This window comes from Nicotiana tabacum, chromosome 2 (genome assembly GCF_000715075.1).
Source record: "Nicotiana tabacum cultivar K326 chromosome 2, ASM71507v2, whole genome shotgun sequence".
NCBI classification, from domain to species: domain Eukaryota; kingdom Viridiplantae; phylum Streptophyta; class Magnoliopsida; order Solanales; family Solanaceae; genus Nicotiana; species Nicotiana tabacum.
In genome coordinates this window covers 77,257,509-77,278,361 of record NC_134081.1, presented here as the reverse complement: position 1 = coordinate 77,278,361, position 20,853 = coordinate 77,257,509, and the positions used below count along the sequence as shown (strand labels likewise).

Genomic DNA, 20,853 nt, shown 5'->3' with positions numbered 1-20,853 from the left:
TTCTTCTATCTTCTTTGTAATTTGTTTTTTGATTAGGATTTCACCCAAATCCCTTTTCTCCTTTGTCTGTTGCGTTCCCTTTCCCCTTAACCCCTTTTTCTTCTTTTACTTTTTTCCAGATTTTCATCTGGTGGGCTTCGGCCTTTTGCATCTCACTTCCCTTTATTTTTTGTAACTTAATTAGTTTGCTAAATGACCATTGTGTCCTTATTTTAAAGTTATGGGATATTACATCCTCTCCACCTTATAAAAATTCGGTCCCCGAATTTAACTCAAGTGAGTATCTGTAAACTGAAATAAATGCGGGTACTTGACTCGCATATCATCTTCTATTTCCCAAGTAGCTTCTTCAACTGTATGATTTCGCCATAAGACTTTTACGAACTCAATTTCTTTTGACCGTAGCTTTCTTACATGCCTATCAACAATAGTCATCAGTTCCTCCTCGTAAGACAACTTCTCATCAAGCGGTATAGTAGGTGCTTCAAGCACCTGAGATGAGTCTGATATACATTTCCTTACCATCGAGACATGAAACACTGGATGAATAAAGGACAACTCAGGAGGAAGTGCCAAACGTTAAGCCACAGCTCCCACTCGGTCTAGTATCTCATACGGTCCTATAAACCTGGGGCTCAACTTACCTCTTTTCCCAAACTTCATCACACCTTTCATAGGAAAGACTCGTAGGAACACTTTGTCCCCAATTGTGAGCACTGAATCTCTTCTTCTCTTATCTGCATACAACTTTTGTCTACTTTGAGCAGTGAGCAATCTCTGCCTGATTAATTGGACCTTGTCCATAGCTTCTTGTACTAAGTCGGGTCCCCATAAGTTAGTATCACTAGCTTCAAACCATCCGATAGGAGAACGACATCTTCTACCATACAATGCATCGTACAGTGCCATTTGAATATTTCACGACCCAAACTAACCCCTGTCGTGATGGCGCCTATCGTGGAACTAGGCAAGCCGACTCATTTCTAAAACAAACCGATATTTTCATTTCAAAGATAATTTCAATGTTATTTAACACAAAAACTTTCGTAAAGGAGTTCCAATCAAAATAAAAGTGTGGAAGGAAAATCCCGACATCGGAGTATCACTAATCATGAACATCTACTACAATCTGTCTAACAATATCAAGGCTAACTCAGCCTGGAAAATAGCTAAATACAACTAGAAGAAGATAAGAGGGAGAAGAGCAGGGGTTGCGATCGCCAAACAACTACCTTGCTATCTCCAAAAAAATTTTGCAACCAGAACAATCAATAACCGCTACCGTGTCCAGCTACACCTGGATCTGCATACAAGTTGCAGGGAGTAACGTGAGTACGCCAACTCAGTAAGTAACAACAATAAATAAAGACTGAGCAGTAGTGACGAGCAACAAAGCATATAACGTTCATATCATGAAATCTCAGTAAAATACCTCCTGCTTTTAAAAATCAGGATTTGAATCAAAATATCTCGTTTAAACCCAGTTCCAGTAAAAATTATTTAAAGATATTTTTCAACAGTTTTTAGACAGAGGAAAAATGCAAAGGTGAGCAAAAATGATGAAATCATAAACAGCCCCTCGGGCAAAATATCACTCATATACAGCCCCTCGGGCAAACCTCACAGTCACTTGTGCTACTCGGGCATACCTCATAATCACTCTTGCCACTCGGGCATACCTCACAATCATTCTTGCCACTCGGGCATACCTTACAATCACTCAAGCCTCCCAGTCACTCAGCACTCGACACTCGGCACTCGCACTCAGTAGGTACCTGCGCTCACTGGGGGTGTGTACAGACTCCGGAGGGGCTCCTTCAGCCCAAGCACTATAATCTGCATGGACAACTCACGTGCTGCACGGATAACTCACATGCTATAATAATAAAGTATGCTGCAGGCGGGCAGCCCCAATCCACACTCATCCTCACAATCAGGCCCTCGACCGATATCAAACATGTTGCGGCGTGCATCCCGATCCGATAAATATGCAACATGCTGCGGCGTGTAGCCCGATCCCATAAATATCCTCACAAATCCGGCCCTCGACCTCACTCAGTCATAAACCTCTCAAGCCACTCGGGCATTTCATTAAAATAGGGCATTCGGCCCAAAATATTTATATGCATCAAAATAGAGTCATAAAACTGAGTTATACGGTAAACAAGTATAAACATGACTGAGTATAGATTTCAATCAAAAACAGTGAGAGGATAGTAAGAAAAGGCCCCTAAGGGTCCAAACAACACTGGCACAAGGCCCAAACATGGCATTCGGCCCAATTTACAGAAACTCTTTCTAAAACATATAAGTATCATATAGTTTCAACGAAGTATGCAACTTTACAGTTGCTACGGGACGGACCAAGTCACAATCCCCAACAGTGCACGCCCACACGCCCGTCACCTAGCATGTGCGTCACTAAAAATAGTAGAATGATACAAAATCCGGGGTTTCGTACCCTCAGGACTAGATTTACAATCGTTACTTACCTCAAACCGGTCAAATCTCAACCCCGCAATGCTCTTGTCTCTGGACTCGGCCTCCAAATGCTCCAAATCTATTTACAATCAGTACAATACCATCAATATACGCTAATGTTATGAATTCCAAAAGAAAAACTATCAAATTAGACCAAAATCCAAAATTGGCTCAAACCCGCCCCCCGGTCCCACGTATCGAAATCCGACAAAATTTACAAAACTAGAAAGCTCATTCACTCACGAGTCTAACCATACCAAATTCATCAAAATCCGACATCGTTTGGTCCTTCAAATCCTTAAATTAAACTCTTAAAAATTTCAAGCCCTAACCCCTCATTTTCACTAATTACAATGATTAAACAACGGAAAATCACTATGTATACAAGTATTAGGGCTCAAGCAACTTACCTCACTGATAGCCCTTGAATAACCTTTCGCAAATCACTCCAAAAGCTCAAAAACCCGACTTGAAAATAGTGGAAATGAACCAAAATTCGCGAAGTGCTATCTATACATTCTGCCCAGATTTTCGCACCTGCGGCCTATTCCACGCGCCTACAGGACCGCACCTGCAGTAAAAAATCTTCCCACCTGCGAGAATCACTTAACTCTCAGCCTCTGCACATGCGCCCATGTCTCGCACCTGGGGGCTCGCAGGTGCGTCCAAATCCTTCTCGCGCCTTGGCCTCCCATTTTCCGCATCTGCGCTTCAAATTCTCGCGCCTGCGGTAGCGCACCTGCGCATTTCCTTCCGCTTCTGTGAAGCCTGCCCATCGACCTCTTTTCCGCATTTGCGGACTCCCCTTGCGCACCAGCGACCTCGCACCTTCGACTCCTCCTACCGCAAGTGCGGAAATAGCAGTAGCAGCAGCTTCAGCTATATTTTCCAGCTTCGACAAATCCGTTAACCACCCGGAATCACCCCGAGGCCATCGGGACCTCAATCAAATATACCAAAAAGTCATATATCAACATACAAACTTAGTCGAACCTTCGAATCACTCAAAACAATATCAAATCACCAAATTACCCTCGGATTCAAGTGTAAGGACTTCTAAATTTCCAAATTCGGCAACCGATGCCGAAACCAACAAAACCACGTCCGAATGACCTCAAATTTTGCACACATGTCACAAATGATGCTACGAACCCATTCCAACTTCCGAAATTCCATTCCGACCCCGATATCAAATTTTCCACTGCCGACCAAAAATTGCCAAATTTCTAATTTCACCAATTCAAGCCTAATTCTACCACGGACCTCCAGATCACATTCCAGACGCACTCCTAAGTCCAAAATCACCTAACAGAGCTAACGGAACCATCAGAATTCAAATCCGAGATCATTTACACATAGGTCAACATTCGGTTGACTTTTCCAACTTAAGGTTCTAAATAAGAGACTAAGTGTCTCATTCCACTCTGAAACCACTCCGGGCCCGAACCAACTAACCCGGTATATCATAATATAACTTAAGAGCATAAAGGAAACAGAAATGGGGGAAACAATGCTATAACTCCCGAAACGACCGGCTGGGTCGTTACATCCTCCCCCACTTAAACATATGTTCGTCTTCGAATGTGCCGAGAGTTGTTCCAAAAGCCAAGAAATGGCTGTGTAACTTTCCTATGCACATATCCGGGGGTGATCCCATGTCACCCTATCCCATACAGGTCCGATAGCATAGCATAACTGAAATTCCTCAATTCAACCTAGCCCACAAGCCTTCGAATCAAATTTCCGACATCCGAAATTTCTTATAAGATCGGAAGTTCGCATCTACATACCGTATAAATCTGAACAAGCTGTACCAAAAGCTGTAACCATAACTTTAATACTCAAATTCAAATACCACATAGCTCGAATGCTCGAAGCAATGATTTCAAATCACAGTATCGACTCAAATCAACCAGTGCTGGTAATAAACCTCATATCAGACAAAACCTCGTTCTAAAACCTTCGTACATTGCCGATGATGAAAGAAACATACCGAATTCATAACCATTCATTATACAAACATGTCATGGAGCTCTCGTTCCTTCTACAAGAACTATAGCCAATTTCAAAGCCGACTTCCGATATTATCCTCACAATTATACCACAATTAAATCTGATAGCATCCATTCTAGGCCAATGACCTCATCTCATCCAACACGACCACTCTAGTGACATGACACATCAATACAATCTAAAGCCACAACCCATGTAATCCGTGCACAGGATAGCAACATTCCAAATGTACCCAATCGTAACAATGACCCAAACAGGAGAACCGTTCCGCAAGCTCGACGAGTACCACCCCGACGCAATGTTAAGAACCCATCACACACCGCAGAATCATAACACACGAATCTTACACAAGGGATCATATTTCCACATAACTCTGCTATAATACGCGACCCTATCCAAATACTGGTCCATATGAAACACCTCAAGCCACCCTGCTAAAATCAATAACCATGCGCAATTCGACATCAAGTACCCAAAGTGCATTACCATAACCACAAAGAAGCAAACGACACCATGCCACATAAAACCCGAAAGAACATAACCAATACGTCATCAACCAAGCAATATCAAATACTATTCTCGCTCAAATTCCGCTATAAGGCCACAATAGAACCGCACCATATGTGCATATAACCAACGAATCACAACTCCTCGTAGCATAGAAGAGTAACTCACAGATCATTTCAGAACACGAATAATCTTCACATCAACCTAATGGCACATCCTTCAACAATAGCAGTATGGAGCCAATCAATCAGGCTCGGTGTAGAATACACATCCTAATTGGGCTTACCAATGGGCCCCAAATCAACTATGGTCAGCCACCAATAGATAAACAACCTCCGAAAGTCCACAATGACGGAATCATAACACCTTTTATCATCTGGCTAGCTCCGGCCATAACTTCACAGTCCACAACCATGAAACAATCTGCCCCTGAGAACCCCCAATCTCCAACTCCATAGAACACATAAATCACCATATTTGATTCCACCTTCACCGCCCGAATGCCTAATACCTCTCTCATTCACAATCATCCCACGAGAAATCTTAAAAAAAATTTCTTCCGTGCCACCTGGCAAAAATTTGAATATCAACAGTCGATCAACCAGGAGAGTGCCGCAATACCAGCGAAGTACCCATAAATCAGAACATACTGCCCCTTCTGAAATGTACACTCTCATCAAGCTATACCAGATAGTAATATCATTTACCTAGTCATCGGAAACCGTTCATACTGCCTAAGAATTTATGTCCTTCCCTTCAAAACTGAACTGTGACCTTGTACATGTAAATCCTATTCCCGCACAACACACCACATCTATTATGCCATCATGTGACAAGCATAAGAATTCCATTATCAACTCTGAGTCACTAGCAAATTACATACCTTATTAGTCAGAAACCTTTTTCTTGCTTCTTTCTAGGAGGAAATCATAACACATAACACGTTCCGTACATCGGTAGAAAATATCCGGTTCAAACCATGGTAGAACTCATCATGAACACTTTGAAATCCATTTGCACATAACCAAGCTATCTGAACTGAATTCCTCTAACTCCACCAAGCCACACAGGTTGCCAAATTTGAGAGCATTGCCACGAAACACCTGTAGATACTAGCCACATCATAAGTACCCAAAGAACCGATCATACCCATTACTATGCTAACCCAACCTACTACCAAGCTGTCCTATTTCTCCAAGTTCTTTCTAAATTGCCTTCAAATTGCTACTTTTTCCTTGTTAGAACACTACTATTCTTAACTAAAACTTACCCCACGAACTCTAGCATAGAATCATGCCTCCCTAAGGCTTATAAGCCGACGAATTCCCTTTTATGTATCCCAAAGGTTCCACAACCAAAAATGCTTACTCCGAAGAGACTTTATGTGAACCTAAAACTGTTTCCTTCACCTTCTTGATACTGAAATGCATAATTCAGAATGATATAAGATGCCACGAGTCTCAACACTGTTCAATGCAACTCTCAATTTTCTAGCCATATTTATAAATTTTGAATCCATTGGAACCATCCTCGAGAGTCATCTACTCTACTCAAATCTCGAATTAACCGACCAAATGGACCGAAATGACCTGTGACCCCATTAGCACACCAACACCCTACGGAATAAAGAGTAACCCATACTCCTACGCAACCGAGCAAATTCCCGCTCCATGTACACTACATTCTCTGTGAATAACCACTCAATTATTTTATGGTCCTCCTATAACCATAGAGTGTAATACAACTTGTGTCCAGAAATTCCTTTACCCGAGTCATCCTCGATCTCGACCTCTGCAAGTCATAACTGATTCACCGGTATACCCCGAACCGAAACTAATACGACCATAACTGTGCAATCAACTCATCGATAGCAGACTCTCTCACTTAGCCTTAAGCTGCAATTATATAAAATTAGAACCCGTAAGGATTTCTCCTTCTCAATTACCAAGGTCTCGCACCGTTAACCTGCCAGACTTCTCGAAGTCTTTTATTAAGCCTTTCATGAACATTCTGAATCTCCAGCCAAAATCCCACACGCGACCTCCTACCGGGTAGCAAGTAATATTCCTCACAAAAGCTTCATTAACATCACGCCACCGCTAGCTGCACATAGGAGATAACCCACATGTGGAATTCCTTACCGACATCTTCCAATGACACTGCACTGAGTGCAATGACCACTAAATCCGAAATTCTCCTGAGTTCATGCTCGCCCACCATTTATATAAGTCTGCACTTTCCCTATTGACATCAGCTGTACGTCAACAATACCTTCCGAACTCAAGTCATATTGCACCTGACACGATAATCAGATCCTCACGCCTCTATTTATTTCAAACACACTCCTTTCTACCATATTCAATTTTCCTTTGTACACTAATCATCACTCCAAATAGAGTCTGCAGGCCGATTCACATACTAACACGATTCCAAACCATTCTACACTTTCTCAAGGCACACGACTACCCTACTAGTGAATTTATATGCTAATCTGTCACTCTTACTTCGGTTAAATCATCTCCTTTACGAAACTTCTCAACCTCTACTTCTCCTACTTGACCTGCTAGTACTTCAACCACCGCGAAACACTTCCCGTCATATGTTCCCTCATACTTTGCTACCCAACTGCTGCATCGAATCGAAATGTATCTCTGTCGCACCTGAACCAATAAAATATTACCGACTCTAAGTCTCTTCGAAGATCATCTTTCTCGAGCCATCAACATAAAAAAACCCATTCACAACCACAATTACTACACAATCACTTACTCTTCTTGAGTCCAAACTCATTGACAAGACATGAGAATTTAATTTGCCCCAAAATTTAACAACGTGAAAGATCCTTCAAAATATTCACACTCGAGACCGTACGTCACATCATAACAAAAATCAAGCGCCCAATGGCCTTCCTTTACATTTCAAGGAAACACTTTTTGTCACATTTAAATCGTCTTAACACATCCCGCAGTTTTATCATACTCATCACAAAGCCATTCCATCGCTCATCGAGCCACGAATTCCACTCGTAGGGGCATTACCGGACATATGAGTCCAAATGTACATGTTACAACTGAAGCTACCGAGCCTAAGCTGCGGTCTAAACCTGGCCTTAAGTCCTCCAGACTAGCCCATCACAAAAATATAGAATACACATCTTGAACCTCGTTCATAGAATCACAAGTCGGCGATGCATAACTGATACCGAGCGCTCATGTGCGCATACAAATGTGTGGAAGGAATTCAAAGAGTTATGTTTCAAGCTGAATCAATTTCGCATGATAGAGTACAAGAAAGTGAAATTTTCCTAAGGATTCTGCAGCCTCTCGAAGATAAGTACAGACGTCTCCGTACCGATCCGCAAGACTCTACTAAACCTGCTCATGACTTGTGAGACCTATGTAACCTAGGGCTCTGATAACAATCTGTCTCGACCCAAACTAACCCCTATCGTGATGGCGCCTATCGTGGAACTAGGCAAGCCGACTCATTTCCAAAATAAACTGATATTTTTATTTCAAATATAATTTCAATGTTATTTAACACAAAAACCTTCGTAAAGGAGTTCCAATCAGAATAAAAGTGCGGAAGGAAAAGACCGACATCGGGATATCACTAGTCATGAGCATCTACTATAATCTGTCTAACAATATCAAGGCTAACTCAGCCTGGAAAATAGCTAAATACAACTAGAGGAAGATAAGAGGGAGAAGAGCAGGGGCTGCGATCGCCAAACAGCTACCTTGCTATCTCCAAGAAAATCTGCAACCAGAACACTCAATAACCGCTACCGTGTCCAGCTACACCTGGATCTGCACACAAGGTGCAGGGAGTAACGTGAGTACGCCAACTCAGTAAGTAACAACAATAAATAAAGACTGAGTAGTAGTGACGAGCAACAAAGCATATAACGTTCATATCATGAAATCTCAGTAAAATACCTCATGCTTTTAAAAATCAGGATTTGAATCAAAACATCTCATTTAAACCTAGTTCCAGTAAAAATCATTTAAATATATTTTTCAACAGTTTTTAGATAGAGGAAAAATGCAAAGGTGAGCAAAAATGATGAAATCATAAACAGCCCCTCGGGCAAAACATCACTCATATACAGCCCCTCGGGCAAACCTCACAGTCACTCGTGCCACTCGGGCATACCTCACAATCACTCTTGCCACTCAGGCATACCTCACAATCACTCATGCCTCCCAGTCACTCAACACTCGCACTCAGTAGGTACCTGCGTTCACTAGGGGTGTGTACAGACTCCTGAGGGGCTCCTTCAGCCCAAGCGCTATAATCTGCACGGACAACTCACGTGCTACACAGACAACTCACTTGCTATAATAATAAAGTATGCTTCAGGCGGGCAACCCCGATCCACACACATCCTCACAATCAGGCCCTCGACCGATATCAAACATGTTGCGGCGTGCAGCCCGATCCCATAAATATGCAACATGCTGCAGCATACAGCCCGATCCCATAAATATCCTCACAAATCAGTCCCTCGACCTCACTCAGTCATAAACCTCTCAAGCCACTCGGGCATTTCAGTAAAACAGGGCATTCGGCCCAAAACATTTATATGCATAAAAATAGAGTCATAAAACTGAGTTATGCGGTAAACAAGTATAAACATGACTGAGTATAGATTTCAATCGAAAACAGTGAGAGGATAGTAAGAAAAGGCCCCTAAAGGTCCAAACAACACTGGCACAAGGCCCAAACATGGCATTCAGCCCAATTTACCGAAATTCTTTCTAAAACATATAAGTATCATATAGTTTCAACGAAGTATGCAACTTTACAGTTGCTACGGGATGGACCAAGTCATAATCCCCAACAGTGCACGCCCACATGCCCGTCACCTAGCATGTGCGTCACTAAAAATAGTAGAATGATACAAAATCCGGGGTTTCGTACCCTCAGGACTAGATTTACAATCGTTACTTACCTCAAACCGGTCAAATCTCTACCCCGCAATGCTCTTGTCTCTGGACTCGGCCTCCAAATCTATTTACAATCAGTACAATACCATCAATATATGCTAATGTTATTAATTCCAAAAGAAAAACTATCAAATTAGACCAAAACCCGAAATTGGCTCAAACCCGCCCCCCGGGCCCATGTCTTGAAATCCGACAAAATTTACCAAACTAGAAAGCTCATTCACTCACGAGTCTAACCATACCAAATTCATCAAAATCCGACATCGTTTGGTCCTTCAAATCCTTAAATTAAACTCTTAAAAATTTTAATCCCTAACCCCTCATTTTCACTAATTACAATGAATAAACAACGAAAAATCACCATGTATACAAGTATTAGGGCTCAAGAAACTTATCTCACTGATAGCCCTTGAATCACCTTTTGCAAATCACTCCAAAAGCTCCAAAACCCGATTTGAAAATGGTGGAAATGAACCAAAATTCGCGAAGTGCTATCTATACATTCTGCCCAGATTTTCGCACCTGCGGCCTATTCCACGCGCCTGTGGGACCACACCTGTGGTAAAAACTTCTTGCACCTGCGAGAATCACTTAACTCTCAGCCTCCGCACCTGCGGGCTCGCTGGTGCGTCCAAATCCTTCGCGCGCCTTGGCCTCCCATTTTCCGCATCTGTGCTTCAAATTCTCGCGCCTGCGGTAGCGCACCTGCGCATTTCCTTCCACTTCTATGAAGCCTGCCCATCGCCCTCTTTTCCACATCTGCGGACTCCCCTTGCGCACCTACGACTCCTCCTTCCGCAGGTGCGGAAATAGCAGTTGCAGCAGCTTCAACTGCATTTTTCAACTTCGACAAATCCGTTAGCTACCCGGAATCACCCCGAGGCCCTCGGGACCTCAACCAAAAGTACAAAAAAGTCATATATCAACATACAAACTTCGTCAAACCTTCGAATCACTCAAAACAATATCAAATCACCAAATTACCCTCGGATTCAAGCCCAAGGACTTCTAAATTTTTAAATTCGGCAACCGATGCCGAAACCAACAAAACCATGTCCGAATGACCTCAAATTTTGTACACATGTCATAAATGACGCTACGAACCCATTCCAACTTCCGAAATTCCATTCCGACCCCAATATCAAATTTTTCACTGCCGACCAAAAATCGCCAAATTTCCAATTTCACCAATTCAAGCCTAATTCTACCACGGACCTCCAGATCACATTCCAGACGCACTCCTAAGTCCAAAATCACCTAACAGAGCTAACGGAACCATCATAATTCAAATCCGAGATCGTTTACACATAGGTCAATATCCGGTTAACTTTTCAAACTTAAGGTTCTAAATAAGAGACTAAGTGTCTCATTCCACTCCGAAACCACTCCGGGCCTGAACCAACTAACCTGGTATATCATAATATAGCTTAAGAGCATAAAGGAAACATAAATAGGGAAAACAGTGCTATAACTCCCAAAACGACCGGCCGGGTCGTTACAGAATACCGGACTGGAAGCTATTATTGTAAGCAAATTCAGCTAAAGGTAGATAAGCGCCCCAACTACCTCCAAACTCAAGAATGCAAGCTCTCAACATATCCTCCATGATCTGTATAGTACGTTCAGACTGCCCGTCTGTCTGTGGGTGAAATGCAGTACTAAGATCTATTCGTGTACCCAATGCTTCTTGAAAAGATTTCCAAAAGCGTGAAGTGAACTGTGATCCTCTATCAGAGATGATAGATACTGAAACTCCGTTACGTCTTACAATTTCGTTCATAAATATCTGTGCATATCGCACTCCACTATATGTAGTCTTCACTGGCAAAAAGTGTGCTGATTTTGTCAGTCGATCTAAAATTACCCACACAGAATCATAATCTCTAAGAGTACGGTGTAGACCAGTCACAAAATTCATGGTAATTCTTTCCCATTTCCACTCTGGAATCTCAATTTGTTGTAGTAGTCCTGCTGGTCGCTGATGCTCAGCCTTGACCTGCTGACAAGTCAAACAATTAGAAACAAAGTTAGTAACATCTTTCTTCATACCTTCCCACCAATAAAATTGCTTTAGGTCATGATACATTTTTATGGATCCAGGATGTATAGTGTATCTAGAGTTGTGAGCTTCTATAAGAATAGCATGCCTCAACCCATCTACGTCTGCGACACATAGCCTGTCACCCATTCAAAGAACACCATCACTTTCAACAATCATATCCTTACTTTTACCAGCTAAGGCCTCATCTATGTACTTGCAAAATTGCTCATCCTCATATTGGGTGGCCTTAATGCGCTCAACTAATGAAGACTTAGCGTGAGCACAAGCCAACAAATGCTTCTGAATCTATGACACTAAATCTGATACCCGCACCTTCTAGTCTTTGAATATCTTTGGCCAAAAGTCTCTTTGTAGGAGCTATATGTGCCAAACTCCCCTTAGATTTTCTACTCAATGCATTAACCACCACATTGGCATTTCCATGATGATACAAAATAGAACAGTCATAGTCCTTGAGTAGTTCCATCCACCGACGCTGCCAAAGATTTAGATCCCTCTGCTGAAAAATGTACTTCAAACTCTTATGGCCAGTATAAGTCTCACAAGTTTCACCGTATAGGTAATGCCTCCAAATTTTTAGAGTAAATACCACTGCAACCATCTCCAAATCATGTGTAGGATAGTTTTGCTCGTGCTTTTTTAATTGTCTCAAAGCATAAGCTATAACACGATCATTTTGCATGAGAACACATCCTAATCCCACCCTTGATGCATCACAGAACACCGTAAATCCTTATGAACCCGATGGTAAGGCTAATATGGGTACGGTTGTCAAACATGTTTTGAGTTTTTGAAGGCTCTGCTCACATTCCTCCGTCCACTGAAACTTTGCATTATTCTGTGTTAGCTTGGTTAATGGCGCTGCTATTCTGGAGAAATCATTCACAAAATGCCTGTATTAGCTCGCTAAGCCCAAAAAGCTATGAATCTCTGTAAGAGAAGTAGGTCTGGGTCATTTCTGTACAACTTTTGTCTTCTTAGGATCTACCATAATTCCATCTTTGGATACAACATGCCCCAGAAATGCTACTGAGTCTAGCCAAAATTCATACTTCAAGAACTTAGCATAAAGCTGATGTTCTCGTAATGTCTGCAACACAGTCCTCAAATGATTCTCATGTTCTTCCCCGCTACGAGAATATATCAGGATATCATCAATAAATACTATTACAAATCTATCCAAAAATGGCTTAAACACCCTATTCATTAAATCCACGAATACAGCTGGAGCATTAGTCAGTCCGAAAGGCATCACAAGAAACTCATAGTGCCCGTATCGAGTTCTGAAAGCAGACTTATAAATATATTCATCTTTGACCGGAGGTCAATCTTTGAAAAGTGAGCAGCTCCTTGTAACTGATCAAACATGTCGTCTATATGAGGTAAAGGATACTTATTGCGTATTGTCATCTTGTTCAATTTCCTGTAGTCAATGCACCTTCTCAGAGATCCGTCTTTCTTCTTTACAAACAGTACTGGTGCACCCCATGGGGATATACTCGGTCTGATAAAACCCTTATCTAACAAATCCTGCAATTGTTGCTTTAGCTCCTTCAAATCTGCTGGTGCCATCCGATATGGGGGTATCGATATAGGTTGTGTGACAGGTGGCAAGTCAATACCAAAATCTATTTTTCATACTGGAGCCAATCCTGGTAAATCCTCGGGAAATATATCAGAAAATTCTCTCACGACTTGTACATTTTCTATACTAATTGTTTCCTTTCTTGTGTAATTTACAATAGCTAAGAGACCCAAGCAACCTTTCTTCAGAAGTCGTTGAGCCTTCATAAAGGATACAACTTTGCAAATCTCTGGAACCCGACTCTCTCTTAGAATAAAACTGGGTTAGTTTGGTATCTCAAATTTAACTATACTTGCATGACAATCGACGATACCATAGCAAGAAGATAACCAATCCATTCCCATCAGCATGTCAAAGTCAATCATATCAAGTACAATAAGGTCAGCTAGAGTATCTCTACCCTCAACCCGAATCTGACAAGCACGATACACATATTCAGCTAATAGAGACTCCCCAACAAGAGTAGCAACTAGAAAAGGATCATTCAATAGCTCAGGCTGTCTACTAAACCTCAAAGAAAAGTACGAGGACACATAGGAGTGAGTAGATCCCAGATCAATCAACGCAAGTGCATCAAATTAACAGGCAGAAATAATACCTGTAACCATTGCATTCGAGGCCTGAGCATCCTACCTAGTAAATGCAAAAACTCTCGCCTGACCTCTACCAGCATTCCCTTGTCCTTGATTCACAGCAGCGCGGTCTCCAGCACCTCAACCTTTATTTCATGTACCTGTAGCACCTGAAGTATTATGATTAGTCTGAGTAGGTGCAGCTGACTGAATAGAAGCCTGGTTGAAATTCCTCGGAGGCTGAGGGCAGTCCCTCAAGTGATGTCCCAACTGGCCACACCGAAAGCACTCTCCAGTTAGAACACGACATTGGCCCAAATATGATCTACCACAGGTCTGGCATACTGGAGTACTGACATATATCTTCCCAGAATTACGATGTCCAGATGATGATGGTCCCCTAGTACCCTGTCTGTAATGTGGACTGTGAACACAAGTGTGTCCCTGTCTGAGAACCCTGTTGTTGTTGTCCCTGATTTCCTGCTCTTCGATTTTCACTAAAACTGCCACTGAAAGACCCTTCTATCTTGGCCTTCTTACGTAAATCACTGGTTGCACGCTCATCACGTCCCTTGTTTTCAATCTTTCTAGCAAGGTCGGCTGCATTAGAGTAGGATAAAGTCTTCATCTGTGGGGCTACTGTAGTATATAGACGACCAACTAACCCATCAACAAACCTCTGAACTCGAGCTTCTTGTGTAGGCACTAAGTAAGGAGCATATCTAGCCAGATTACAAAATTTTGTGTTATAAGTTGACACATCCATATCTGGAGTTTGAACCAATCTCTCAAAGTCTCTAGCATATTTTTGCCTCAGGCTGTCTGGAAAGAAATGATCCATGAACAACTTACTGAACTCGTCCCATGTCAGTGGTGCTGCTCCTGCTGGCCTTCCTAGCAATACAGTTTCATACCATGTGTTGGCCATATCCTCTAGTTTGTATGATGCGAGCTCCACAACTTTCTCACTAGAATATCCTAGAGCACGTAATGCTTTGAGTGTCCCATCCAAGAAACTTTGAGGATCTTCTGAATTATAAGAACCTGTTAATTTTGGTGATTTCAATTTCAGGAACTCTTGTAGGGATACTTCCTTATATCCGAAAGTCTGAGTCTGTGCAGATACTTGTGTTTGTGAAGTAGCCTGAGGAGCTGAACTTCTACCTTGAGTAAGCACCAATGCCTTTAATACATTCAATAACCTTTCCACTACATTTGCAGGTAAGGTAACAGTAGGTACAATAGTTGGCATTGGTGATGGAGCGCCTTGAACCCCCTGTTCTTGCACTTGATCTGGCATAGTAGCTTGGAGTTGACCCATGTTCCCAACTTCAGATTGAGGAGCAGCCTGTCTTCTAGTTTTATGAACCCCAACTTGACCGCCACCTCGGGTAGTACCATGTCCATCAGATGAGTGTGTGCGTGTCCCAGCCATCTGCGAAAGAAATACTCCAAAGTCAATCTCAAGTTATCTCAATGCACGATCAAGGAATAAAAGAAGGGAAAACATCCTAAATGCTTAGTAGTCTCAAGATCATAAGTATGGGCGCCTACATACCCATGAACCAGACTCTACTAAACATTGCTTCATGACTCGGGACTTAAAGCCTAAGCTCTGATATCAACTTAGTCACGACCCAGTTTAGGATCATGACCGGCACTTAGGAGCAAGTGCCCCCAAGTAAGCCTCATCGGTATTTTACAGTAAATCAGACAGAGTTTTCCCTATTTTTGGACTATCCCAAAACATTTCCCTATCTCAAATCAACAACCAACATTCTAATATCAATTCAAACAACAATAACTTTATCAATTAACCAAAATAAATATCTACCATTAATAGTCCACCCACTAATAGCTAGAAATACTAATTTATCTCCAACTTTGATAAGAATGAGCGATACTCAACATAAGTCTATAATAACAAAATGATACTCATGACACTAAAAGAATGACTATGGAGCGACTCTAAGAGTTCAAAGAACATACCATAACAATAAATAAAATCTCCGCCCATGCAAACAAGTGCGAGGCTCACCAAGAACTATCAACCTGTGCGCTCTAATTAACAAAATCCTCGCCTGCGTCAACTGCTGTCTCTGTAAAATATCATAAGAATGCCCTTTCAGAAACAATAAACAATAATCAGTCTCATCATTTTTTTCATGTAATATAATTCAATTGACAATTCGGTAGTAAGCTCGGTAAATACTGTATAATATCAATATTCATGTTTGGAAGGTTTCAATGAATAGACCATATAATCGGTATAACTGTGGACTTCTTCGCAAGAATTCAAATATAATGGTAGTCCCTACTCGAGGAAAATCGGTAACGGTATGCTAGTTCTACCTTCCCACTAGCGAGGGCTATAACGGTAATCGGTAATTACAAGGTGCACCAGGTTTAACGAACCCGCCGTTAGCTACGGAATCCTTCAAAGTCTCTCCCATTTATACTTGTTTCTGTAATCCGTATATACTCATAGAAAAATATTTTATAACAATATCGGGCATTTCGGTTCTTATCAAATCATGTAATTTCGTTTCGATAACGGTAAATCTTATCTCAAGTAACGGTAAAACATATTCAGTAACAATGAGAATATTCATATTAACTGTAATCATCTCCAATATATATATAGTGGCATCATATCAAGTAAAAGACTTATCCCATATGCAAATTCAAAACAGTCAGTAACATATTCATGTTAAAATCATATGTAAATCATGCTAGTTGTAGAAACTCAAATTGCGATAAGGTTACTACTCACCTCTTGATGCCTACTAGCCAAAGCTCGACTTATTATCGATCCAAAGGCCCAATTTGTGTGAAATCTATAAATCAATATAAGTCTAGTGTTACTACCCATCAACTCCGTAATCTATTCTCTAAATAAATATAATTCTCTTTTTTTTTTCCTTCTACTTTCAAACCTTTCCAACTTCTTTACTAGTATTCTGGAATCTAGACGTCCAACTCAAACAATTGAAAGTACAAATTTGATATTTATTCACCTAATTTATTACTCAAAACTTAATTTTGTTCCCTGTATCTTGTGCGACAAAACAGTCTAATAGATTGTTCAATAGTAATTATAAGAACACCTTAAGTTCTTGTTTCTTTCTATCACAGGGAAATACCAAACTAACTCTTAATATTGTAATTTATCTCAAATTTGATAAAGGTCGATATATATATATATATATCCATTTAAGCATAAACTAAACTACTACACTGTTTTTTCATAAACCAAACTACTACACTATTTTTTTTCCTTCCCTTTTTCTTTCTTTTTCTTTACATATGATTTTTTTCTATTCTAAGCGAATTGGTAAAAATCAGAAAAAGATATAAATTTTCCATAATATTTCTCATAGGTATTAAATCTTTAAAAAAAATTTAACCTAATAAGATTACCTAGACAAAAGAAGCAATTCAACCAAAATTATAGAAAGAAGTGAACCTTTTAACTAGAGAAGAGGTTGCACTAGAAGGATTATAAACAAGCACCAAGAGTGAATCCTTCTTTTTCTTCTATCTTCTTTGTAAAGTTTTTTTTATTAGGATTTCACCCTAATTCCCTTTCTCTGTTGTCTGTTGCGTACCCTTCCCCTTAACCCCTTTTTCTTCTTTTACTTTTTGCCAGATTTTTATCTGGTGGGCTTCGACCCATTTGCATCTCACTTTTCTTTATTTTTTTAAAACTTAATTGGTTTTCTAAATGATCATTGTGTCCTTGTTTTAAAGTTATGGGATATTACACTGGTATGGCTTAAAGTCCATGTTTGGATAAGAACTGCTAATCTACTTAATTGTTTAGAAAATGACTCTCTATAGTCCCTCAAAATTTTAATAGCCCATATTTTTCTCCATTGACACGAAATGTCCCTCCGGCCCAAACATATTACATCTAATAGCCCGAAATATCTATTTTGTATATTTTTTGTATAGTGACCGTCTATTTTGTAGTATTTTGTATAGTAAAAGTCTATTGTATATTTTTTTGTATAGTGACAGTCTATTTTGTATAGTGACAGTCTATTATATATAAATTGTATCATGACAGTCTATTTAGTATATTTTTTGTATAGTGACAATCTATTTTGTATATACTATGTATAATGACAATCTATTTTATATAAATTGTATACTGACAGTCTATTTTTATATATTGTTTGTATGGTGACAATCAATTTTTGTATATATTTTGTATATTTTGTATAGGAGAATTTGGTAAGGTAAGATGAAATTTTTTATAAAATAAGAATGGAAGTGGTAGAATAAAAATAACTTTTGGCCTAAAAAGAAGTGCTGAGAGTTTGTATTGTTGATTTTTACTGCAATTTTATTTTCTCTTTGGTGAATGATTTATTTTCCAGAAGAAGATACGAGAGCGAAGATTGGTAGAGCTGTAGTGAACGAGATAAATTGGAAGAAGAGGAAAGAATGCAAGAAAATTTTAGACTTTGGTGACTAGGGAGGACAGGGCGGCACGAGAAATTTTATCATGTGTGAGACATGATACGTAATACTTGTGTGAGAATAATTTTCTTGTATGAAAAAAAAAAGTTTGCTAGCGAAGTTGACGGAGTAGTGGCAAATTTTTGTAGTGGAAGATGAAATGGTTTGAACTTTGAAGTACAAGGAAGAAAGAAGGTGTTTAAATTTTTTTCAAAGAAGAAAGAAGGTTTATTTTTTTAAGAACAAAAGTAGGAGATTGCAAAAAGTTAATAAAGTGACACCATAGGACCCACTTTTCCATTTGCCAAAATTTAAGAGGAGTCTCACACATAGACCTAACGTAAAAATTTTCGGGCATCACAAATATGTTGGTTAATATATTTTATTTATTTTTGACTGCGAGTTGTAATATGGAATTGTAGGCTAGGCGGTTGTTTATAATTTCTGCCGAGTGGCTAACTTTGTCAAAAGCAAATTCAGTGAGTAATTGGGACGAAGTAATGATCCTTTTTGCGGCCCAATGCAAGGTCTTTATTTCCTAATATAGCTGTATGTGAAATCATTGAGACAATCAGAAAAGTAGATTAACTATGAATTATGATTTGCACATGGTTGGAAATTGTTGCAGAATCTAACACATACAACTTGCTATTACTTGGGTTCATTTAGCAACTTCAAAAAGTACCCATTTATAAACATTTATTCCATAACATTACCGATCGACTATTTGATTGTTGCACATCACAACCTAGATTTAATGTAAAATACGAGCGTACACACTTACTATTATTTATTTATTAAATTTAACTTATATATACTAACGGTCGCTCTTGGCACATGGCACCCGACTCTTTAATGTATTCTCGTAGAAGCTGGGGATCATATGGAACTGTGATCAACTGCAGATTATTTCTGGGCCTTGCCATCACACCGAAGGCCTCGGTCATGTCTAGTTCTTGATCACTTGGAATTTTCCAATCAAAATGGTGTTATTCCCGGTCAATATTGCTGTATTTGTAAATATTAATTCTGCAAAATATAAGTTAACGTAATGAAACAATAATAATAAATTCGAGCCCACTGAATTCACAGTGTTTCCTTAAGGAACTTAATCCCCTCCTAGTACCCAAGGTAATGGATTATTTCCTCCCAGGATAGAACGAATAACACACTGGTGTAGCGGTACTTCAAACCCCAGTGTTTCGGCGAACACAAAGTTCGGTAGCAAATCACACTTACAGTTGCTTTGTTTGAAGTTAAAAACAATGCAGAACGAAGGAGTATATACTCAGAAAAACGTATGGAAGTTCTGAGAGGAAGGAATGCAATGTATAGCCAATTTGTTGAGCGAATTGTATGTTGAGTTGAGTATCTTTCTTCAACATTTGCTGCTCATATATATAGCAGCCAAGAAGGAGTGCAAGACCAAACGTCCACCCTTCATGGTGGAGCAAGCATTACATGTTTGTGGAGCAAGCACTTCATGTTTGTGGAGCAAGCACTTCATGGTGGGAAGACCATTATCCGGCTGCCAAATTATCAATACACGGATTGGAAAATATCCGTTTACAAATACGGATAATCTTACGTTAATATTTACTATTAACAAATAAATTTGGTCCAAAAAATTAATCAATCAATCGATCATTTGACCAAATCCAAATCCAAATCCAAATTCGAATCCGAATCCGAAGCCGAAGCCGAAGCCGAAGCCGTAGCCGTAGCCGAAGCCGAGCCGAGCGAGCGACGACGACGACGGCGCGAGGCTTGCTTTCTTCTTAACTCTTTAAGAGCTACAAGAAGAGCAATTATATATATACCCACCAAAAATGTCTTCCACTTCCAATATGGGACAATGTCTCATTGTTAAGAGGGGGAAACTTAAAATTTTACTCAAAATTTTATTTTTCCTCCATTTCCCATTCACCCTCATTTTAAGAATATTACATCTTAAAAATAAAACCTCAACAATCCCCCACATGAATGGGGAATGGCTATATCACGGAAGTATGCATGAAAAACTGTGTGATTTACAAGCAAGGATTAATTGCATCTGGATAAGTAGGTTTCCCTTTGAACTTTCCGTAGTAAACTTATGTCGGATATACTCGGTCAATCGGTAGATTTGATATCTTTGAACCGTCGATCTTTGGTGTATACCTAGACAACCATAAGTCACACAATCAACCCTTAACCGTCTTTGGTTCTCATTGTTGTGTT

At 40.1% G+C, this 20,853-nt stretch overlaps 1 protein-coding gene across 1 annotated transcript; it reads right to left on the bottom strand.

The window, feature by feature from the left end:
- Positions 1-267: 267 nt before the first annotated feature.
- Positions 268-909, bottom strand: LOC142166942 (uncharacterized). The gene is made up of 2 exons (XM_075226850.1): positions 645-909; positions 268-539 (listed from the first exon to the last, which is right to left on the bottom strand). Exons 1-2 carry the CDS (start codon positions 907-909, stop codon positions 268-270), a joined length of 537 nt encoding a protein of 178 aa, XP_075082951.1.
- Between the last annotated feature and the right edge of the window lie 19,944 nt (positions 910-20,853).

Bases quoted from the DNA above. Each gene is read 5' to 3' on its own strand.
- LOC142166942 (XM_075226850.1), bottom strand. From the start codon at position 909: ATGGCACTGTACGATGCATTGTATGGTAGAAGATGTCGTTCTCCTATC. The intron at 540-644 runs GTAAGTTGAGCC...TTATTCATCCAG, and splicing joins GATGAAGTTTGGGAAAAGAG to TGTTTCATGTCTCGATGGTA.